This window comes from Entelurus aequoreus, linkage group LG09, assembly GCF_033978785.1.
Source record: "Entelurus aequoreus isolate RoL-2023_Sb linkage group LG09, RoL_Eaeq_v1.1, whole genome shotgun sequence".
NCBI lineage: Eukaryota > Metazoa > Chordata > Actinopteri > Syngnathiformes > Syngnathidae > Entelurus > Entelurus aequoreus.
In genome coordinates, this window is record NC_084739.1 from 49,893,473 (window position 1) to 49,918,685 (window position 25,213).

At 38.4% G+C, this 25,213-nt stretch overlaps 1 protein-coding gene across 2 annotated transcripts in view; it reads right to left on the reverse strand.

The window, feature by feature from the left end:
- Positions 1-19,578, reverse strand: part of ctu2 (cytosolic thiouridylase subunit 2 homolog (S. pombe)) — a 52,910-nt gene extending 33,332 nt beyond the window's left edge. For both annotated transcript variants that reach the window (XM_062057738.1, XM_062057737.1), the window contains exons 1-6: positions 19,390-19,578; positions 13,645-13,719; positions 12,288-12,366; positions 12,136-12,195; positions 2,119-2,179; positions 1,936-2,045 (exon numbers count right to left, since the gene is read on the reverse strand). In XM_062057738.1, coding sequence (XP_061913722.1) covers positions 1,936-2,045; positions 2,119-2,179; positions 12,136-12,195; positions 12,288-12,366; positions 13,645-13,719; positions 19,390-19,442 — 438 coding nt within the window. In that variant the 5' untranslated portion in view covers positions 19,443-19,578. The remainder of the gene's footprint in view (positions 1-1,935; positions 2,046-2,118; positions 2,180-12,135; positions 12,196-12,287; positions 12,367-13,644; positions 13,720-19,389) is intronic.
- Positions 19,579-25,213: the final 5,635 nt, after the last annotated feature.

The window sequence follows — 25,213 nt, forward strand, 5'->3', positions numbered from 1 at the left end:
AAAATGACAGAAAAAAACTACACCCACCAAGTTTTCGTTTGATACAGTCACACGTCACGGTATAATTGAGAAAACTGAAATACGGCAGTATTTACCGTATTATTTGGACTATAAGTCGCAGTTTTTTTCATAGTTTGGACGGGGGTGCGACTTATACTCAGGAGCGACTTATGTGTGAAATTATTAACACATTACCGTAAAATATCAAATAATATTATTTAGCTCATTCACGTAAGAGACTAGACGTATAAGATTTCATCGGATTTAGCGATTAGGAGTGACAGATTGTTTGGTAAACGTGTAGCATGTTCTATATATTATAGTTATTTGAATGACTCTTACCATAATATGTTACGCTAACATACCAGGCACGTTCTCAGTTGGTTATTTATGCATCATATAACGTACACTTATTCAGCCTGTTGTTCACTATTCTTTATTTATATTAAATTGCCTTTCAAATGTCTATTCTTGGTGTTGGGTTTTATCAAATACATTTCCCCCAAAAATGCGACTTATACTCCAGTGCGACTTATATATGTTTTTTTCCTTCTTTATTATGCATTTTCGGCCGGTGCGATTTTTACTCCGGAGCGACTTATACTCCGAAAAATACGGTATAATATCGTTACATCCCTACTTAATTGTGTTTCATTGTATCCCTCAAATCATGTCCAATTCTATTCACAATCCGCAAAGTATGTGAAAATACTGTCGAAACATCACAAAATAAAACAAATTCAGTGTGCCATTTTGAATATTTCGCTCCAAATATTTTGGGCAATATCCCATAGATTCTACGCCACTCTAGAAACGCTTGTGCACGCTGACCATATTATCAGATTAGTCATACTGGAAATACGCAAAATTTGAAAAGAGATGTGCTGTATATCATTAACAATCCTTATGTAAAACAAGAACACATACGTTTGGCTTTTTTTTTAATGAATTCAAAATCGTGAATAAATTGCTAACAATTGAGTCAACAGATCGAGGGTCCTATATAGCGCCCATTTATACTCCATTTGCATGCCGTGACCTGAAAATTAACCAAATATGAACACTATTTTTATTATAAGTGGCCACGTAGACAGCCTATTTCAGCGGCGCATTGATAGCAGTGAGGTAATGCTAGATTAAACAGCTATTGTTGACACACTGAGCCGATGGCTGTTTTGTCTCAAACTAGCTAAAAGTAAACTTTTGATTATAACTCATGCATCTCTTACCTGGTAGTAGCCAAATGTGGCCATGGACCTACAGACCACAGTGAGATTGATACTATTTGGATCATATATATTTATTCGCAAACTTTGGAAGTCTTTTGGTGTCATAAATTACATATATATGATAATAGCTTCAATATAGAGAGGCAAGTTGTTTTTCCACTCTACTGGTACTTTAGTAGCCTAAATACAAAAAAGTTATGTTCAAAGATGTGTTATTTGTTTACCGAGCAATATAAAATAAAAGACACCAGAATAGCTGACAACAACAAAGTAAAAAGACTATCGTAAATTCCGAACTATAAGCCACTACTTTTTTCCCAGGCTTTTAACCCTGAGGTTTGTAAAACAGTGCGGCTAATTTATGGATTTGTCTTCCCTGACGGCCGGTTGCAAAGTAAATAATTTTTTTAAAACAAGCAAACACACTGAATAGATGTGTTTATGTCCTTTTTGTGTTGAGCTGTTGAAAAAAAGCATCATGTTTAAAAACATTTAATTAAAGCAAACTAATTGTCCAGTTATAAAAACGTAATAAAAACATTAACATTATCTGTCTAGGGTACACTTATTAATGACGACAAATTATATTTATCTGCGATTAATCACGATCAATTTTGAGTTAACTATGAACATACATTAATCGCTATTAAATATTTTAATTGTTTGACAGCCTTAGCAAATATACGATGCTGTAATAGACTGCTACCTGTTCCAGAGGCAGGATGTGAAAGGGGAATCCCGTGGCTTTAAACATATCCTCTATCTTTGCCACCGTTAGCCGTCTCTCCTCCACAGACTGACCCAAAGCACCACCCTCTGGAAACAAATAGAAATACAAACATGTTCAGTCTCATCTTTGCAAGCTGGTACAAGTTAGATTTAGAAGTACCATCAACATAGATGATCCCAGGCAAGAATCTCAACCTTTTGTGAGCACTCTGACTCAAACCCTGGAAAAAAGGGAGGGAGAAATATTATAAATAAGACAAAAATTATCAGTTAAAAAATTAATTAACAGCCTTGCTCTTAAACAAAATAAATGTTTGGAAAAAGTGTTTAGTTTTTTTTAAAATGTCATTCATATGCTACAATGCATTGCCCTAACATTTAACAAGTATGCAGGGTTTCCCCTACACTGCCAAGATACCTGTGGCGGTGGGGGCGTGGTCACAATGACAGAATAATTTGCATAATTCGCTATGATGATTTGATTGTCTTCAAAAAGGCTAAAAACCCATTTGTTTTTATTAATTAGTATTAATATATATTTTATCGTTTTGCCATATTTTTAATTGCTTTTTGTAAAAAGTACTTTGTTTAGATTTTTTCAAGTGTTTACAGACTCTTATGACTTTTTTAAATTAAAAACAACGAGCAACAAATCTAGCATCTTCTTCTGGTATTATTATAGATTGTACTCGTGTTTAGAAACTCTACTTCTGTCCTTCGATGTCCATGACTAAAGAGGTTGAAGTGAGCATGGCGTCACACTTACTTCGCACTGTTGCTCTAGTTGGACTTTCTCTTTTTAAAAGCCGCCACTGTCCTCTTATTATTTTCACGTTTTGTAGATGGCTGTCCGCACACGTATATCTGCAATATATATAAAAATCACATCCACATCGTGATTTTTATGCTGACAAAGCTCCAGACAATGACGTGAGTTTTGTTCACATTTGGTTTTGGTAGCGCGGTTTTCGGTGATCAAAGTCTTTTTTCAGTGGTCACGTTTTCTCAATAGTGCGCAAATAATAGATGTACATCAATTCATACTGTAATGACCAACTAATGTTAATGTTTTATGTTCGTATGGTTTGTAGTTGATGTCAGTTTTTCCCATGTTTACAAACACGCCGTCCGTGCCTGAGAGGTGATTGGCGGAGAATGAGGAAGTGGTGTTGTGTGTTTTAATGGGAGGTAAAACCTGTTGCAATTGTGGCGTTGTTTGTTTGGTAATAAAAGTTAAAAATAGCGGCAGGCTTTGTGTGATTTCTTCTGGGGGCTACAATATATTATATTACTTTAATTGGTTTTTAAGTTAAAAAACAACAACAAAAAACCTTACCTTCAAGGTGTGGCGTAACAAAAATGATGTGGGAACGTGCCACATTCAGGGGAAACCCTGAGAATGTTCCAGTAACATGTAGTTTTGTTGGCTGTAATACAAACTTATATATAGTATACTGTATATACTGTAGTTTCATAATGTTCTGCCTTCAAATAACAAGTAAATAAGTAATCGAATTTAAATCATGATCACGATATTGGCTGCTATAATTAAGTGAGGGTTATTGTCGGCAAAATTAACGTTTAAAAAGCAGGCTCTGCTTCATATCGAATCAAGCACTATCACAACCAACAGCCAACAACCAGGTGAATGAAAAACCGTGGACTCATGTGAGTGAGTGAGAGAGTGAGATGTAAGATGGGAGAAGAGGGTGAAAATACAGCATATTTTGAGGGGGAGCAGCTTAGCAGCTGGTCAACAACTTGTCCATTCTAAACTTTACTGGTAGATCCTGAAAATATTGGGGAAAATAACGCTATCACATTGGTCAGTGCCCTACCTTCCTGAAGACTGACCCACAGAGTGCAAACAAGCACATATTTAAACCCTGGAACACGCTTGCCTCAACGCCAAGCTCAGTTTCCAAAAAACTGAAAATGATCCCGCTCCCAAGAGGCAACATTTTATTTGACCAAAGACATGTCCTATAAAAACTGTGAGAAGTATATTGTGTTTCTTGTAGTGTGTGTCATATAAATACATTTGTTTGCACTTTACGATTGCACGTTGCAATGCCATAATCATTATCAGTTAGCTCTTTGTTAAATGTTATTTTATCACTTATAATTTATTTTTATATTAAGTTTCCATTGGAAATGAAAGCCTTATTTACATACTGTTTGTTTAAAAGGGGTAATATGATATTTTTTGTAAAAATAAAATATTTCCTTGTGGTTTACATAACTTGTAATGGTGGTTCTTTGGTCAAAATTTGGCATAGATTATATTTTACAGACCATCCTTAAAGCCGCTTTCTGACCGTCTATTCAGGATGCGCCGTTTTGTGGGCTTTATTTATGTGCATCTACTTTGACAGTGTCTTCTTCCCACCACCCATATTGTAGTTTTTATTACTTTCTTACCAAGTCTGCTGACAGACATAAGTTTGAACTAGAGTTCTACGGCATACTGATACTAATTAAGTACCGCAGTTCTAATGAATCATAAACGGTACTATACTTCCTCTAAAAAATACCGGTTCCCTTTTTTGTTCCCCTAACAGAGGAGCATGTTTGGCAACGCAAACGCACAGAGTACTTAAAAGCAGACTGTGTACATACAGAAACGGAAGAATGGACGCATTTTGGCTAAAAAACTAACGATAAAGGTGAAACACCGCTCAGCAAGAGGTGCTTTAAAACACGGCTAGCTACCTAGCGGTTAACGTCCATCCGCGGTTGGCAGTGTTTTAGTTACTTCTAAATCACTAATCCTCGCCTCCGCTGCGACAAAGTACGTTTCTTGCAAGTATCATCCCTGCAAGACAAGGAATAGCTAAACATGCTTCACTACACATCGTAGGAAGATACAATAGCTCACCGCTAACAAGCTGGTGTTCCTCAATGTAAACAAATGCCATTGGTGGATCTACACCTGACATCCACTGTAATGATACCAAGTACAAGAGCGTATCTAGTCGATACTACTATGATTACATCGATATTTTTATCATCACAAAGTCTTTTTTCCTTTAAAAAATGTATGTTTAATAACTCAAAATATACGTCTATGGACACCTGAGGACTTTGAATATGACCAATGTATGATCCTGTAACTACTTGGTATCGGATCGATACCCACATTTGTGGCATCATCCAAAACTTATGTAAAGCATCCAAACCACAGAAGATTAAGTGTTTATTACACTTTAAAAGAAGTGTAGATGGAACATGTTAAAACAGAAAATAACCAGATATTAACAGTAAATGAACAACAAGATTCATAATCCATTTCCTACCGCTTGTCCCTCATAATTTTGACAAAATAATAAAATGAGGAATGACACAATATGTTACTGCACACGTCAGCAGTCAAATAAGGAGCTGTCACGCCACATTTCTTCCCACTACAAAAACCTTCCCTCCCCCATTTACTTCCGTGGTCATGTTTCCTCTTACGTCATTGACAGCGATCAATAGCACTTCGGCTTTGACTGCCCGTCGCTGGAAGGATACTTTGTCTTTGACAGCTGCTGGAATCTGAAGAAATCGATTATTGGGTTTTTTTTGTACAGGCGCGAAACAGGACAGTCGCGTGCAGGTTAAGGACCCCCGGCAACTTTGTGATTTTATTGGACGCAGCCCCGGAAGTAAATGGGGGAGGGAAGGTTTTTGTAGAGGGAAGAAATTTGGCGTGACAGAGCCTTTGTTTGCTTACTTACTAAAAAAAGACAAGTTGTCTAGTGCAGTGGTTCTCAACCTTTTTTCAATGATGTACCCCCTGTGAACATTTTTTTAATTCAAGTACCCCCTAATCAGAGCAAAGCATTTTTGGTTGAAAAAAAAGAGATAAAGAAGTAAAATACAGCACTATGTCATCAGTTTCTGATTTATTAAATTGTACAACAGTGCAAAATAATGCTCATTTGTAGGGGTCTTTCTTGAACTATTTGGAAAAAAAGATATAAAAATAACTAAAAACTTGTTGAAAAATAAACAAGTGATTCAATTATAAACAAAGATGTATACACATAGAAGTAATCATCAACTTAAAGTGCCCTCTTTGGGGATTGTAATAGAGATCCATCTGGATTCATGAACTTAATTCTAAACATTTCTTCACAAAAAAAAGAAATCTTTAACATCAATATTTATGGAACATGTCCACAAAAAATCTAGCTGTCAACACTGAATATTGCATTGTTGCATTTCTTTTCACAGTTCTTTTTGACAGATATTTTTTTTAAAAATCTCACGTACCCCTTGGCATACCTTCAAGTACCCCCAGGGGTACGTGTACCCCCATTTGAGAACCACTGGTCTAGTGTGTTTAATATTCTATTTAAGGCCAAAATTGTTCTTCAATTGCAATAAGAAATGTATGTTTAATGTACTGTAAGATTTTTTGTTAAAATAAAGCCAATAATTACATTTATTGTGGTCCCCTTTATTTAGAAAAGTATCAAAAAGTATCTAATATTTAAATACATTTTGGTACTGGTACCAACGTATTGGTATTGGGACAAATGTGTTTATAGCCCGCAACATTGTAGTGGCCTCAAGCATTTGGCAGAGAACACCAGGACCCTCCTGTAACAAGCTTGCATACGCACAATAACCTGTCGTACGCCTTTTTTCAGAGCAAAGATGAGATGTATTAAGACTCACGTTGACGTGGAAATGTGCGATGATCATAGCTGCCGTCCGTACATTTCTATATGATGTGGATACTTTAGCGACACACAGAGGTGATGCTGGGTAACAGTTCACATCAAAAATTTACCAACTTTTAATCCTCAGGTTGATTGATGTGCACATCAAAGACATATGAACGATTAACAACCTACCCTGCCTCCCAATGCATTTAATGCTTCATATTCATATTAATATTTGTGAGGACGTTTATTAATGTACAGTATGGAGGCAATCATTTTGCCACCTATTGCTGTCACAATGTGTTTTGTGACTCCAGCGCCAGCCCGGCTAATGGAGCGGACAGCAGCCGCTGTGGCGGAACCCCAGACTGGGTGATGGTGGAGGGCCGGGGCCGACTGTTTTATGAACGGCTACTACCGCAAGAAGCTCTCCTGTTTTGTTATAATAAATTTAATAAACAAACGACAGTCAAAGTCTTTCGTATCCTTTTTGATAGCACTGGCATGTTTAAAATTACAAGATTGCATTAAACCACATTACATAATTTTCACATGAAACTAATCTCCAGGTGTGGCAGGCTATTGTATGAAAACATTTTGTTGTAAGTTACACAGTATCATTTGTGAAGGAGTAAGGACACCCACCTAGGTAGTTGCAGGAACTATCTTGTTTTACTCTTGATACCCAACCATTTCTTGTTTTATTTCAGCCTGTCTGCGGTTTTCGAAGCACACAGCATTTCAGTATTTCAACCCGCTGTCGTTCGCTTCAAGCACGAGAAAGAAGCACCTCCTACTGACTTGTGATTGGACTGATTGGACAGAGCGTGCAGTTCTCAGTCACATGACTACTTTCAATATGATTTGCTTGCTTATAAGGAAGGAGGCATGGCCTGGGTAGTCTGGGTGTGCCAGGCAACCTCCTGCACCCAATTTCAAGTTGATTGCGATGTAACAAAGAAATGTGCTTGGATTTGTGCGTGCGAACACTTGAAGACATCCAAATCTTTGCTTGCATACGCCGTTTTCTGGATTTAAACGTACATCTATTTTTGGTGGGAAATCCACGCAACTCTGGTTCTGTAAGGCCCGAGAACTGGCCAACTACGTCACCACAGACCATCCAGGTTGTAACTGATACTCTAATTCAGATATACGAGAAAATGACGCAGAAGAGCTTCATTTTAGCAGTCATTTAATCAAGATGCCCAGATGATGTAGGCAGGGCTATTCAACTAAATTGTTCTAGGGGTCACAGTTCCAGAAACCTAAGGATTGGGGGCCGGCTTTTTCCCTTCAATTATAATTTGAGAGCTACATGTCCTTGGTAGTTAACATTTGTTATTAGTCAGTTTCTTTTGACAGAGTTACACATTTCAAAAAAGAAAATAGCACTCTTGTGTAAAATAAAAATGTATGTAAAATATGAGTGTCCACTGCAGTGAACACTGGCATATAGGGGGTTAAAATATCACTGCAAGGATCTGCCACTGTGGTGGTTCAAGTTCCTCGATACGACAGGAGCATTTCAGTGATTTTATTTTATATAATTTGCTGCGAAAATGTGGAAGTCCTTCACAAGTGTTGAACTGAACTGAAACCAAACTCAATCTGGTGCAATTCTCTGGCCCCTGGCCTAACAGTTAAATAGCTCTGTTGTTGAGTGCATACAGTATATAGACGTGGAGGCCATACACACTGCTAAGCCTGATTTTAAGTTGTCTTGGGACATTTACAGAAGTTGGCATCAGTCTGCACGGCCGTACGGTAGCCAAGTGGTCCCCACACAGTCAGCAGATCGGGGCAATCTGGGTTTGAGTCTCTGTTTAGACATCGCTGTGTGAAGTTTACATGTTGCAACGTTCTCCACATTTGTGCGTGGGTTTTCTTTGAGTAGTCCGGCTTCCTCCCACATTCCAAATATATACATGTTAGGTTAATTGAAGACTCAAAATTAAATGTGACTGTGAACGGTTGTTTGTCTACACCAGGTCTGGTGGCCCGCCAAAGCTTTTCATTTGGCCCACCGAACATCACACCAATAGACTTGATGAAACCATTTAAATTAGGGTTGATCATGTATGCTGTACTCCCACCACCCCGCAGGGGGCAACAGCGAGGCATATGTGTCACAATGAAGCAGCAATGGGTTGAGTAGAATACTCATTCAATCCTGACAAAAAAAAATCATAATAAATTGCAAAACTAGGACTTTTATCAATGACTGGACAACAAAGTATGAATGTTCTGTCCTGAGCAAGTGCTCGAGTCATTGTTTTCTGGCAGACCTTTTGAGCGGCAAACACGTTGATCCAGACAAGCAGCAATAATGGTAGAAATCCCAGCGTAAAAGCTTCATCACGAAACTTGGTCAAACATTTGTAAGTAGATATTGTGTAAATATTTTTAGTTTATTGTGTGACTATATTAACACTTAACATTCTATTTTATTCATCTAAAATACACAATGGACACTATGTAAAATACACCATGGACGTTGTACTTTTGTAATGTTTATTCTATGTTTATATTTTTAGTCTTACAAATCTAAGTGAAGAAAGAAGTGTAAAGAAAAATAAAACCGAGGTAGGAAAATAACTCAAAAGAAGGAACAGCAATCCTCAAAACTTCTGGAGCTTCTGTTTCTTCATGCTTTTAACTAGCTGCACACGGTGAAAACGATTAGCGAGGGCAGAATAATAAATTTATTGATGGTGGAGTGTGAAAGCCGATGTGTTTACTTTGCAATTAAGTAAACGCAGTCTCAAAGAAATACAACCTGCGGAGGCACTTTCTGACGAAACATCCACATTTCGATGTCTGTCCCCTGAACCTTTGGGCTCTTGAAACGGCGGCCCTCTTCATTTTGTAGCAAATCTCTATTCAATTAGTAATCTTTTTTTAGATGTCACTGCTGTTTGCACTCCCTGTACATTAGCTTATTTTCATATACCGTAATTTCCGGACTATAAGCCGCTACTTTTTCCCCTCGTTCTGGTCCCTGCGGCTTATATAACGGTGCGGCTTATTTACGGCCTGTTCTTCTCCGACACCGACGAAGAGGATTTCGGTGGTTTTAGTACGCAGGAGGAAGACGATGACACAATGATTAAAGACTGACTTTTCATTACCGGTAGGCTGGTTATTTTGATAACGTACAGGCGAGCACTTTGAATTACTTTGCACCGTTGTATTATTTGTACTCTGCACGAATGCTGTTCGCCATGTCAAAGATGTGAAAGTTTGATTGAATGATTGAAAGATTTATTGTTAATAAATGGGACGCTTTGCGTTCCCAAACAGTCATCTCTGTCCCGACAATCCCCTCCGTGGTAGCAGGAACCCCTATATACTACGGTAATTACACATCAAAACCCTGCGGCTTATAGTCGGGTGCGGCTTATATATGGAGCAATCTGTATTTTCCCCTAAATTTAGCTGGTGCGGCTTATAGTCAGGTGCGGCTTATAGTCCGGAAATTACGGTATTCTGATGGACTGCTCATGTGACATAGAATGATAACTAAAAAGTGTTCACTAGACCAGTGGTCCCCAACCACCGGGCCGCAGATCGGTACCGGGCCGCGCAAGAAATTTAAAACAAATAAAAAATAATAATTATTTTTTATTTTTTATTAAATCAACATAAAAAACACAATATATACATTATATATCAATATAGATCAATACAGTCTGCAGTCCGTGGGACAAATTGTCAAGCGTTGACCGGTCCCCAGCTACAAAAAGGTTGGGGACCACTGCACTAGACTACAAAAATGTTATGAGCTGTGATGAGATCTTGTGTCACAAGATTATGCAAGACTAAAGTGTGACAATATTTCTTTTTTAAAGGTTACACATGTAAGAATGTGGCCAGAAATGGTACTGCAATCACAGTCAAAATTCTGTAGTCTCCTCCCACTCTCTATGACTGAGGTTGCCATACACACAGCCGAATCAGAATCCTACTCCAAGGAACTTCAAATGGCAATTGACGAGTTCTATTCTGTAGATTTCTCTTGTTTATGCTTCTTGCAAGATGGTTTACTAAGTCATTATGCCACATTTTACTGATGATTCGTGAGCGTGAAATACAACTTGTGTGAGTAGGAAACCTCTATTGGCTGTCTTTTTTTTTTTACACGTGACTTTTGCAACACTTCTGCCGTGTAAGATTTGAGCAAGCGCATCCAGATTCATGAACGTGTAATACGTGTGCGCATTCAGAAGTGCGTGTGTGTTATACAATCTGCGTGCGTGTATCTATGGTGTGCCTACATGTAGACACCACACAATTTATACCGGAGACAACGTACAGCTGAGGTGCATGAAAGAGAGACGCCAAGACCCGCCTTACGTTGTTTTTGATTGGTTTAAGTTGCAGTGTTTTCCGTGGTTGGGTAAATGTAGTCACAGTGGATTGATGGCTATGTCTGGAATTGGTTATTTCAAACAATCAATCAGAGTTACTCAAACTACAGCAAGCTGCGAAAACCAGTTTATTATTATGAAAAAAATAGAGTAGTCAATGGGGAAAATAAGCAGTAGAAATCTCAAGTGTGGCTTGTTGTGTGAGAAAGGGTCACATTGTGTGACTGTCACGCTCTGACTTCAGGCAAAATAACATGATTAGTGGCTGCAAGGCGCCGACTAGTGGTGAGTATAAGGAAAGGCAAGGGGGAGTTACAGACAGACAATTACAGTATTACAGACCCACGAATCTGGATGCGCTTGCTCAAATCTTACATGGCAGAAGTGTCGCAAAAGTCATGTGTAAGTGGACAGCCTATCGAGGTTTTTTCTGATTAGGGACAGACGGACAACAGAAAATATGTATGCGGCTCTAGAACACACGTACGCGAATCTGAATACACACTCAGGTTGATATACAGACACACAAATTAGTACACACACACGCAAATTGGATTAAACGCGCACAGATTGAGATACACGTTTGCAGATCATTTTGGTACAGTAATACTGCCATGGTAGCCTACCGGAGAGGTCTTTGAGCACAGTGTTCGTCCTTTGCGGTGGGCCGGCCTTTCCGGGCTTGTTAGTACTGTGGCTGTTTCCTTTTTCAATGCCCGGGCCGATCGTCTTCGATTTCGTTGTGTCTTCTCCCCGATGAGGGTGAGAGCCTAACGTGCTAAATGGCTGACTGAATGATTGTGTGTGCGTATTCGATTTAATGTGATTTATTGGGCCATTGTGACCACTTCAGCACTTTCATTGGTCTGATGTGACAGGGCTAAATTTATTGGCGGCATACGAAGCTTGTTAACCGAGAAAAAAACATAAATTAACTGTATCATTGTACACAACTGCTGGGTTCAAAGCGCGGGAAAAAAATAGCGGCTTATAGTCCAAAAGCTACGTTTATGTTAAAATCTTATCTCATCTCATGAACCCAATACCATGTATCGTCTGAGTGTATCTGCACGACCCTAGTTCTTAGTATTATCATTATTCATGCTGATTTCGGATATTTTAAAACGTTCACAAAAGAGAGATGGGCAGACTGACCTCTTGGACTTGGTGGAGCATTGAACTGGAAGAAGGACCTCCAGATACTGCAAGCAGCACCTAAACGCAGGACAAAAGAGCAGGTATGTGAGCTTTCTGAAACGAATGTAACAAAACAAAACTGAAGGTTTTAGAACACAAACTCAGCAAACCTTTTCTCCAGGGAAAATGATCCTGTTTTTTCCCAGCATAGCCCTGAATTTGTGACGGAAGTACTGGTCGAAACAGTCCCTGATGAAAATCCATACGAAAGTAAGACAATTCTTCACAAAGCTTTGATAGCATGTAAAAGTGCGCACATGAGTGGGTAGTCAGTTGGCGTTTTACTTTGTCAATTAAATGATCATTTTAGGCTTTCAAATAGGGCTACATGATTATGGGCATAATACAAATACTTTTTTTTTTATCAATCTTGAAATCACGATTATATGTTATGTTAGGTCAACAGTAGAGGTGGGGGAAATAATCGATTTTTAGATGCATCGCAATTCGGACATGGACGATTACAAAATCAATCAGTACACTTCAATAATCGATAATCAATTTATTTATTGTACATAATAAGGTAACGCGGGCAGTTCTAAAATTAGGCTGACTGCAGCGAGTCATCCCACAGAGCAATCCGACCAGCTCCTTTATTATAGGGGCACTTATGTTCCAGTTTTGCACACATTTCTATTAATCTAATAAATGTAATGGGAATAAAATTAGTTTCTAATCACAAATACACTGTTTTTTAAAAGTTGCAAGTGATAATTGCTTATTTAGTGAAACAAAAAGAATTGTAAAACTGCATCAATACACACAGTTAAAAGATGCATCAATAATCGATTTTGAATCGAATCGTAATCGTATCGTGAGATGCCCAAAGATTCCCACCTCTCGTAAACAGTGTTAGAAAGGCGCGTAAACCTGACGTCATATAATCTGTTATTAAATCTAATAAAAAGGACTAAATAAGTGTTATGTATATATTTAAACACAAATGTTCCTTTTAAGTATTGTGATTTTAGCTTTTTTATTACATTAAGCCTTTGATTGTTTTTTGGGGCCATAAAAAACATCAATTGGACACCCCCGCTCAAATGATAATGATACTTGTAAGAAACAGTTTATTTGCCGCCATGGAGGCGAGGATTACTGAAGGGACAGAAGCTGCTTGCTCGCGAGCGAGGATGCTACATTGCGTTGAAGATGCATTTGTTTGCTTGTCGTCAAAATTTGTGGTACACAGTTGTCATCAACATGCATATCCTTTATACACCTCCCAGGGGGTGAACAAGGGTGATGGGTCAAATGCAGAGAATAATTTTGCCACACCTGGTGTGTGTGTGACAATCATTGGCACTTTAACTTATATCTTATATCAATTATACTGCGCAACTCTACTAGGTGGTATTCAAGTTATTTCTATGGTATTGTGTACTTAGGTGAAAAAGGTTTCCGACATGTTAGGGATTCATCAGTTTTAATTAACTACTGTGAATAGACAAGTAATGCATGTCTTACCTGCAGTATTTGTCTCCTGCTCTGATGACCACCACAGCAAGCACCTCCTTGCATTTGACACATTTCTTTGACACGCTAACAAGAGAACAAAGCAATTGACATTTTAAAGCACTACTTTATGTTGAAGAAAAGCATGACAACCACTTCATTGAAAATAGTTGAGACCAAAATGCTCAGTGTTGTATACAAAGCTTAAAATGTGTTATTACTCGGGATGTGACAATACAATTATCTCACAAAATGAAACGATACATGATATTGGGGTCACAAGAATGAGATGAGATTTTGTTTTCGGCCTTTTATAACTTTGTAAGCATGAACTTTTAACTGTTGAACTTGTTTCCACAAATAAACAGTACAATTAAACAAACAATCTAAAACTTACAATAAGGAGATATAGTTAAATGTCTTTTTAAAACAAGCTTCGCAGGGTCCTTTTGCATCTCTGCTATTGCAGCTGTCAAGTGCATCAATGAATAATGTATTGTTTTTTTTCTGGGTGTATTGCCACTGGGGGAAGCAATCTTGTGCTTTTCTGTCGCGTCATGACTGACAGTTTAGGCTGCTTTTGCTTGGACATACATATGGAACTGCAGTCCCACAGTGTGGTTTGCACAGAAAAGTCCCACAGTGTTGTGTAAGCAAAGACATGCCACAGTGTCTGTCATTGTTCCATTGAAACGCAAGATTGAACACACGAAAGCAGCTCAATATTTAAAAGATCATGATCAGCTCATGTATGTAAAGTTATAAAAAAAAATCTAAATGCACCTGTATTTTATGTGACACACTTCAATAAAAAATGGTTTGTTTACTCATATTAAGTCATTGTTGTTTTCTTAAAGGCTATTTGTGTATAGTTTTGTGAGCCGAGTGTATCGTCACATCCTCGTTATGACCAACTCAGGCCGGCAAATACATCAAGTATGTTTAGGAAATGATAAACAGTGTAGTATATTCCTACTGAGTAAAAAAAGCTGTGCTCCTTGGACAACATTTTGTTTATTGGACTGTATTTTCCACAATACTTTACAGTGTTATTGCACTGAAAAGAAAAGCAACAACATTTTTGCCAAAAATAAAACCCAGATTTGCAATAAAATATATTTTAATTAACAGTAAATAATAGTGATTAATAATAAAGTAATATTATGTATTGTAGCACCCTGGAGAAGACACAAAGTTCAACGCTCTTTATAGCTTTTACTGCCAATCTTTTGTTAACAACGGGCCCAATTCCAACAAGTATTTCCTCCCGTGCACACATGTCAACACACACTCTATGCCTACCTCTTTTGCCGCCGACACGGTGTGCTCACAGGCTATGAGAAAAATGAACATCATACCACACTAACATCAACTTTAACACCAGCAGGTAGTTACAGTATTAATGTATATATATAGTTTATTATTTGGTAACTATTGACTCGTGATGCACCGAAAATTTGGCCACCCAAAAAATAACTCTTCAGCTTAACAGTGCTGCAGAAACCGAATGTTGTGATGACGTAAGCCACACACACGTGGTTGTCTGGATCAGAGGCAGCATGTCCGCGATGTTGCTGTACTTTAAAACATCCAAGATATACCCACGGACAGCAAGCCTCAAAATTTAAGATGACAGTGGTGGCTTTTAAGGAGAGGCAGGCTTCCAGAAGTGCGAAGCAAGTGGAACGTCAGGCTCTCTGCAGCTCCCTTTTCGTCGCGTACATGGAGCGACAGAATTAAAGAGTCTCTAAACACAAGTGCGGTCTACAATAACACCAGAAACAGATGCTAGATTTGTTGCTAGTCGTTTTTGATACAAAAGGAGCAAATAAAAGGATAGGAGAAATATCTAGACAAAAATTCAACAAAAGTACATCATACAATAAGCAGCAACAATTGAAAATAGAGCAAAACGATATTGTAGGCGCCATTTTTAGTTTAGGAAATGTATTGTTTATTACTGAATTCAGGGAACATTAGGTTTTAAATAATTATAGTCATTATAATAAATAAATGATAAATGGGTTATACTTGTATAGCGCTTTTCTACCTTCAAGGTACTCAACGCGCTTTGACTGTATTTCCACATTTACCCATTCACGCACACATTCACACACTGATGGCGGGAGCTGCCATGCAAGGCGCTAACCAGCAGCCATCAGAGGCAAAGGGTGAAGTGTCTTGCCCAAGGACACAACGGACGTGACTAGGACTGTAGAAGGTGGGGATTGAACCCCAGTAACCAGCAACACTCCGATTGCTGGCACAGCCACTCTACCAACTTCGCCACGCCGAATTATTTTAAGTATTATCCCAACCATTTATTCAGTAATTGATTTGTGTATTTTAGATGCTTGTCTGAAAAATGTCATTGTTTTCTAATGTGTACTGTCCCTTTAAGAGTGTGTGGGCTGATTGCTGGAGGGGGACCAGTTGTGGATACATGTGGCTTGTTTGTAGAGGTGGGGGAAATAATCGATTTTTAGATGCATCGCAATTCGGATATAGACGATTATAGAATCGATTAGTAAACGTCAATAATCGATAATTGATTTATTTACTGTAAATAAATAACGCAGACAGTTCCAATATTTGGCTGACTGCAGCGAGCCACCTCACCAAGAGATACGACCAGCTCCTTTATTACAGGGCACTTATGTTTCAGTTTTGCCCACATTTCCATGAATTAATAAACCTGATGGGAACTTCTTTTTACAAATGCACTGTTTTTAAAAGTTGCAAGTGATTAATGGTAATTTGGTGAAACGAAAATAAATGTAAAACTGCATCGATATACATAAACTAAAGATTCATCAATAATCGATTATTAATCGAATCGTAGCTCCTGAATCGTAAATGGAATCCAATCGTGAGGTGGCCAAAGATTCCCACCTCTACTTGTTTGCAACAATTGGTTGACTCTAACGGTTTATCTGACTGTGTGTGTTGTTTATGAGGTGTATTTCGTGGACCTTGTTGTTGCGTGTGTTAGTCTTTTTGTTAGACATGGGATGTGGACTATTATGAGCAGGACTCTTTGCCACAACAGAAGACAATACGAAATTTGGTGATGTATATATGGATCGTAGCAAATAATGTGATGACATCATATTGACCACGCCCCCACCGACCCAGGTATCTTGGCAATCTCGGGGAAACCCTGTATTGGCTATATAGTTACGAGTGCGCTACTGTTTGTCATCACACCACAGAAAGATATGCTGAAGCGTACTGTTTGACAGTACGAACAGTCTGATGTCGCTAGTAAATAGAGATGATAGCACCTAGTAGAGCCCAAAAAAAGTCTGCGGGCTATAGGGGAGGAGGGGGGTGTGGTCCCCTCCAAGGTTTCTTATTGTTGAGTTTTTTCTTGCCCTGATGTGGGATCTGAGTAAAGGGTGTCGTTGTGGCTTGTGCAGCCCTTTGAGACACTCGTGATTTAGGGCTATATAAGTCAACTCTGATTGATTGATTGATAATACGGATATTCTCCTCCAATTAGCGTTTTTTTTTTCCACATAATGATTTTATATCATATTATGGATACATTTTTTTCTGTTTGAAAAGAGCTGATCTCAGTTTGGAGAATGATAGTAGACAATATTTACCCCCGGGGATTATTAAAGTGTTTCTGATACGGATTCTGATTTGGACATTTTGAAAAATCCTAGCGTTGATCAACAGATTGTATTATTCTCCAGTGCAATAAAAGTACTGAAATGAAGGCTAAAAGGGCATTAATGGGAGTTTTAAAAAAAAGAAAAAGAAAAAAATAAGTAAATAGTTACTTTTCACAGTAACGCATTACTTTTTGGTGTAAGTAACTGAGTTACTTTTGAAATAAAGTAACTAGTAACTGTAACTATTTACTGGTTTTCAGTAACTAACCCAACACTGGTTATATCAGACATAAAATACAAATCCTGTTTCCATATGAGTTGGGAAGTTGTGTTAGATGTAAATATAAACGGAATACAATGATTTGCTAATCCTTTTCAACTCATATTCAATTGAATGCACTACAAAGACAATATATTTGATGTTCAAACTCATAAACTTTTTTTTTTTTTGCAAATAATAATTAACTTAGAATTTCATGGCTGCAACATGTGCCAAAGTAGTTGGGAAAGGGCATGTTCACCACTGTGTTACATGGCCTTTCCTTTTAACAACACTCAGTAAACGTTTGGGAAATGAGGAGACACATTTTTTAAGCTTCTCAGGTGGAATTCTTTCCCATTCTTGCTTGATGTACAGCTTAAGTTGTTCAACAGTCCGGGCGTCTCCGTTGTGGTATTTTAGGCTTCATAATGCGCCACACATTTTCAATGGGAGACAGGTCTGGACTACAGGCAGGCCAGTCTAGTACCCGCACTCTTTTACTATGTAACACGTGGCTTGGCATTGTCTTGCTGAAATAAGCAGGGGCGTCCATGGTAACGTTGCTTGGATGGCAACATATGTTGCTCCAAAACCTGTATGTACCTTTTAGCATTAATGGCGCCTTCACAGATGTGTAAGTTACCCATGTCTTGGGCACTAATACACCCCCATACCATCACAGATGCTGGCTTTTCAACTTTGCGCCTATAACAATCCGATGGTTCTTTTCCTCTTTGGTCCGGAGGACACGACGTCCACAGTTTCCAAAAACAATTTGAAATGTGGACTCGTCAGACCACAGAACACTTTTCCACTTTGTATCAGTCCATCTTAGATGAGCTCAGGCCCAGCGAAGCCGACGGCGTTTCTGGGTGTTGTTGATAAACGGTTTTCGCCTTGCATAGGAGAGTTTTAACTTGCACTTACAGATGTAGCGACCAACTGTAGTTACTGACAGTGGGTTTCTGAAGTGTTCCTGAGCCTATGTGGTGATATCCTTTAGACACTGATGTCGCTTGTTGATGCAGTACAGCCTGAGGGATTGAAGGTCACGGGCTTAGCTGCTTACGTGCAGCATTCCTCAACTTTATCAGTATTTATTGCCACCGTTCCCAACTTCTTTGTCACGTGTTGCTGGCATCAAATTCTAAAGTTAATGATAATTTGCAAAAAAAAAAAAGTTTATCAGTTTGAACATCAAATAAGTTGTCTTTGTAGCATATTCAACTGAATATTGGTTGAAAATGATTTGCAAATCATTGTATTCCGTTTATATTTACATCTAACACAATTTCCCAACTCATATGGAAACGGGGTTTGTAAATTTCAAGACCTATATCGCTAACATGACCAATAACATCTGGCTCACACAATAACAGCACTGCGACATCTGATCTGCGCTACCAAAATAAGGGTTTTGATTGATTGATTTGATTGAGACGTTTATTAGTAGATTGCACAGTTCAGTACATATTCCGTACAATTGACCACTAAATGGTAACACCCGAATAAGTTTTTCAATTTGTTTAAGTCGGGGTCTACGTTAATCAATTCATGGTCTTCTAAGATAGCAAGCTACCAAAGTTCTGGAGGGGGGAAATATTGTGAGCGACCCAGTTAACCTTGAATGTATTTATTCTAAAGGGTGTAAACATGAGTATGGGAGCTGAACAAATAAAATGATTACTACCACTTTCACACATGGACCTTTTTCCACAGTCATTCGAAGTTATGGAACTTATCGATTCCAATTAATGGAACTACATGAGGTTCCTTCATGTAACTTATCGAAACAAACAAATCTTAACCATAATCATATGTTGTATCTCCTAGAGCATGTTAACTAAATAATACAAAAATAGGCAATAATATTACCTCGGCAGCTCCGGCACCAAGTCCTGATGATATTCTTCAGTCACCTGACACATTTTATCAGCGGTGTTGTGGCAACAAAAGAAAATGATTTAATATTTCCTTTCTTTCTGCACGCTGCTTCCCTCCAGTAAGTTACGTGCACGCGTTACAGAAATACTTCCGGTTCACGTCATGTCAAAGCAAAAGCATTGATCACGTGACCGAAACAGCGCATTTGAGGTTTTTTTGTAATAATTAAATGTGTATCTTATAAACTGTGAACATTATCAGGAAATCCGTTGAGAAATAACAAGGTATAATGAAATTATTTTTCTAAATTATGTTATGGTTTATTTTTAATATACTTGCATTGCCTTGAACCAATGGCACCACTACGTAAGCAAGTCATGTGTATCTCTACTTGTATATGTTTTGAAGTACTCAATTGCCAACGTATGCTAGTAAGGTAAATGCAAACTACTTATGTTATATAACAATCAAATTCCAAAAAATGCTACAAATATAGACATTGTACAGGCTTTCCAAACAAAACCATTGGTTTGCCTTTATTTATACATAAAATAAGAATCAGCTCTATTGGCTTAGGACTGTTTATTTTAGTCAACTTAATCTTTTTTTCTTAGGACTATTTCTGTTCAGGACGACTTTTACATTGACATATCTGCAAAATAAAAAATGACGCTAATACTGCAATTGTAAGTCTGAAACAAATAAATAATCATAATAACCATCCATCCATCCATTTCCTACCGCTTGTCCCTATCGGGGTCGCTGAAGCCTATCTCATTCATTTCCAATTTGCGTCGTTACTTGTTACTTTTGTGTTTGGCTGGCGAATGGGTTTAAATAATATTAATATGCCAGGAGCTGTCACGCCAAATTTCTTCCCCCTACAAAAACCCCCCCCCCATTTACTTCCGGGGTCATTTCCTCTTACGTCATTTCCTCTTACTTGAGCGCTGACGTAAAAACAATGAATGAAACTAAAAAATAATTAAGTTCACATAAATGTCATTTTAATTTAGTTCACTTACACAGAGAACTAAAAAAAACTGAATTTAACGAATACATTTAGTTTTAATAAAGTTTGATAATGTTGATTGATAATGAAATAACTTATTGTACACTGTTATTCATTTCCGCATATGTCCACGAGTCAAATGTGCAATCAGGAATATCCTCAAGTTAATTTGTCCAATTAATACTTGTCCGATTTGTAGTAGAATTTCTGACCTTTGACCTATACTGCATGTCTAATGGGAATGTACGCTCATTTGATTTCTTTCCTATTCTGTGCCAGTGGGACAAAAGTGAATGTTAAGTCGTGCCAACCTGTCTACAGAATGTGTTGACTGTCTAAAGGATTCGAGTTGTTATGGAACAGATAGGGAAAAGATCAAAGACATTGACGCACTCGATAAGGAACGATGACGCACAAAAGACATATAAAAAATGGCAGAAGACCGGAACTCGAGAGTGATTTTGGCTTGTGTGTGTCTTGTTGTCTCCGGAGTGACATGTGGTCTGTCTGCACGGCCAACTCAATTCAACCTGCACTTCTGATAATGGGTAAATAAATGTGTTGTACTAAACTACTTTTGTTGCCTGTTTAAGCTTCGGACAATCCACTATACAAATTGGCGTCACGAACAGGATGGTTTAGAAGCTACAGGTCGACAGCCGCTCTCGCTCTCTCAGTCAGGCAGACAGTGTGCTGCACGCGCGCATAACAAGGTAAGCGTTTTGCTTAAAGTGTAAACATTTTCTGCCTGGAGAGAGCCCGATCGATAAGACTAATTGCTGAATCTATTTTTGATAAAAGATAGGTTTAGTCAGGTTCTCCAAAAACAACCTGGAATGGGGTAAATTATGGTTGGATTGAGTTGTTTTACATGTGATCATTTGTCTGTGTGTTTGTTGAAAACTTGTGATTTCTTGTTTTTAACATAAGGGGATTGCTATTAGAATTTTGGTGGTTTGGAGTGTAGAAGCACAGACGATGTGAGACGAAAAATTTCTTTTAACCTCTTCATCCTCTGTCGTTGTTGGCAGAGGATGCTTCTTTCTGCAAGTGCATCAGAATTAGCCAGAGTTGGACATACATAAATTTAAGGCAAGGGTTGCTAACTGGTGTAACATTTGGCCCATATAAAATTGATACGTCTGTGAAAGTGCGAGACACCTGTCTATGTGGAAACTGCAGCGGTCCCTAGTCCTTGTGACTCAGCGTGTAAAAAAGCCTCATATTAGGTGACCATTCAGTGACTCCGATAAAGGAGATCAACTGAGCCAAGTTGTCACGAATCTGTTTAATGGCTGCAGAATAGACAGGTGCCGTCTCGGGCTCGATATGGTAGAGCTTTGGTGAAACTTGGTGAAACTGTATGGGACTGACCAGACACGATGTCTGTAGGTTGCTGGGTGATTCCTGGTGGTCCTATGGCGCCTTAGAGGCCAGTGATCCGTGTTGGTCAGTTTGATAACGCAGGTGCTGCTCCAATGAAACGGGTTAATCGCCGTTTTATGAGCAATGATGGAACCTGGTTTTTGTGATATGAGACGGCCGATTCCACAAAAGCACGAGTGCATTAGTTGTTTATATTGGTCCGGACCAGGGGGGGTGTGGGTTGTGGGATAAAAATTTGTGTTTTTTAAATGTATATATATATATCTGCATAATTTAATAACTTTTGTGTAGCACCTGGCTTCTTATCTGGTTTAATTCCCCCCTTCCTTTTCCTCCTCCCCTCTCGCAACCTCCCTTCACGCTTTTTCTCACAGCCCCGCTATCTGTAAAAGTTTGGAAATTGTCTAAAATGTGTGTGCGTGTGAGAAAGTAGACAAAATTTATGTACAGAAAACATATGAGTGTATGATCTATCCATTTAATTATCTTATCCCGCTCTCGGAGGTTGGATCGCGGGGGCAGCAGCCTAAGCAGGGAAGTCCAGAATACCCTCCTTAAACTTGACTATTTGTCCATCTAAGAGTGAATGATAAATGTTGTTCTTATTATTAAGGTTCTGATATGATACAGCTGTGCTTCTGGATGAGAAAAATAGTTGTCTATTGCATTTACTTTTAACTGTGCTGGTAAATTCTCTGTGTGAGTGACTGTGTGACGCATATAAAGAAAAAAAAAAAAAAAAGAAAAAAAAAAAAGGAGTCTCAGCTGGAAGACATTTTGAGATAAGAGCGTGTGGCGAGGCTGTGTGAGTGTCAGCTGTACGAGGCGTGGGCCGAAGAGGTGTGACAATGTTAGGATAGCATTGAGCTAGGATAGCATTGAGCTAGTTTAGCATTGTGTTAGCATAGCATTGGGCTAGGTTAGCAAAAGTTTGCTTACTGAGGCATAGTAAGGCTAAGTTAGCATCTAGCTTGGCATTACTAAGTGTGGTTGAACAGTTATTCTCGGTCTGTAGAGTGTGCTAGTAGTAGGTGCTTGCTAAGTCCAGTAAAATAATAGATATATGGAAAATTACACGTTTAAATATCAATAAATAAATACGGATTGTGGGACATTGAAACATTGTTTAATTCATCATTCATTTATATGTCTAGTATACTTTTTTTTTGGTACAGCCTTGTTGCTTATCTGATCCATCCAGTTTCTGTGTGGAAGTTGAGACAAACACACACGCACAAACATCATAGATTAGGACACATTGTAACTTTGAATTAATACTTATACAACAAATAAATTAATAATATTGAATTTAAATTTGATAAAGATAAATTGACCATACATTGACATTTTAATTTTTTTAGGAATAAACACACAATAAAATAAAAGTTAAATTTATATTGTAATACATCTAAGGGCATCTGTGAAACATAGAGTCTGAAGAGGTACAGATAAGAGCCACTCAGCGCCATTGTCAAAACAAAACGTAGAGAAGCGTTAAACAAATTCTAATCAGAAGGAAGACAGACCAAAATATGAGAACTTAAGTAAACAGACAGCAAGTCAACTTTAATTTTTGTTTTACAATTTGACTTTGCACCCTGGACAGGTCGCCACCTCATCATAGGGCCAACACAGATAGATAGACAGACAACATTCACACACTAGGGCAAATTTAGTCTTATTAATTTCTACATATTGAGATCTATTACTTAAAATAACTACTTAACCACTGTTGTGAAAAACCTTTCTAATTTATGGGAGTATTAGGATAGGATTGAGGAAGATGTCTGCTGTGGTGGTGGTTAGTTTGGAAATTAATTTAATAAAAGTAACTTTAAAGTGCAGTCTGACATTTTAGTTTGGAGTAATTTATAGTTTTGTTTAGACATTGCAGTACACCATACCATACGCCCGGGAATTGTTTTTGGTGATTTGGCTCCCAAAATTTTTTGTAGTGTTTGGTGTGACTCGGCCGGGGTTTTGGGCTTGCGACCTGCCGATCTCGGGGCAGACACTCTAGCCACTAGGCCACTGAGATGAAGGAGGCAAACCAAATCTCAACAGCTTTCAGTTAGCTATAGATTTTGAGAGTATAATGCGAATAACTATAACTTTACAACTGTTTGCTGTGAATAGTGTTGAATAATAATTACAAATAACAGCCTACATTAATAATTAGAATAAGAGCCGATATGTATAGTTAAAAAATAAAAAAAATGAGGAGAAGTGTGATTAGGCATGGCGCTTAGAGCATGGCCTTGTGTGTTTGTTATGACTAAGTTGGATAACCAGTCGGAGACAGGCAAGGCAAGGCGGGGAAGCTTTGTTTGTGTGGCGTTTTTCATGCAACAAAGTGAAATGAAAGAAAATAAAAGCAAAATTAAAATGCAGACAATAAAAATAAACACAGTGCGGACGTTAAAAGTTAAAAGATTAAAAGATTTAGCTGAAAGATAAGGAGAAACGTGAATAAAAACATTCCTTTGTTTTGGAGAGTATCACGCACAGCGGGAGGTTAGAGTGCAAGCATGACAGCTTGCTCGCGCCTACTGAAAGACAAATGATAGTTTAAATTAACTTATACATAATCTTTAAGTGAATTAAAAGGGTACTTAAATACACATGAAGTAGTATGTATCATCTTTGAATTAAGGTTATTGATTAGCAATTAATGGGATAGTTAAGAATGTAATTTTAAAACGTGATATGCAAAATTGAACTAACCGAGAGGATATGAAAACGATGGGTGTACATGTTTTGAGTTCCAAATTCTGGAGGAAAAAACCTCAACAAAACGTAAAACCACACAGACGGACTTGGGTGGTAGCCACGGTTGTGCTAGGTTAAGCAAGGGTGGAAAGGATGTGCAGCCGGGGGACTGCCAACTTCTCTGAACAAGACAAGCTCCAAAGTTGTAGCCAGAACATGCTCACAAAAAATACAGGTGTGACAGCAGGACGAACAGCAGGATACAAACAGACCCCTGCTGGACATAAGTGTCAACGGACAATGTTCAACACAATCTTTGAAGCATTCCTTTGTGGTCAAGCTGCACACACCTTGTAATGACCTGCTTACGAACTGTGCCCTGACAATTCAATACCGCACAGAAGGAACTTCCTGATGTTGCCTGACAGCACGACATCAGCTGACAACTACGGGGACGCCTCCCAGGAACGAATGGAGGACGGGGACTGCTCCAACTGTCCTAGCACTTGCTGACTGAGGTGCGTCCGTGTGTCCTGCCACCCAAACCGCCAAAGTGTATGATCACCAATTAGACGACTCATAATAGGAGCCTTTTGACTCTTATATATGGTGGGACTCAAGGTATGGCCGCGCATGTGAACTATCCTTACAACAATTAGAATGGTATAAGATGGACAACTAATGACCCACATTGTTCCCTCTGTCCTG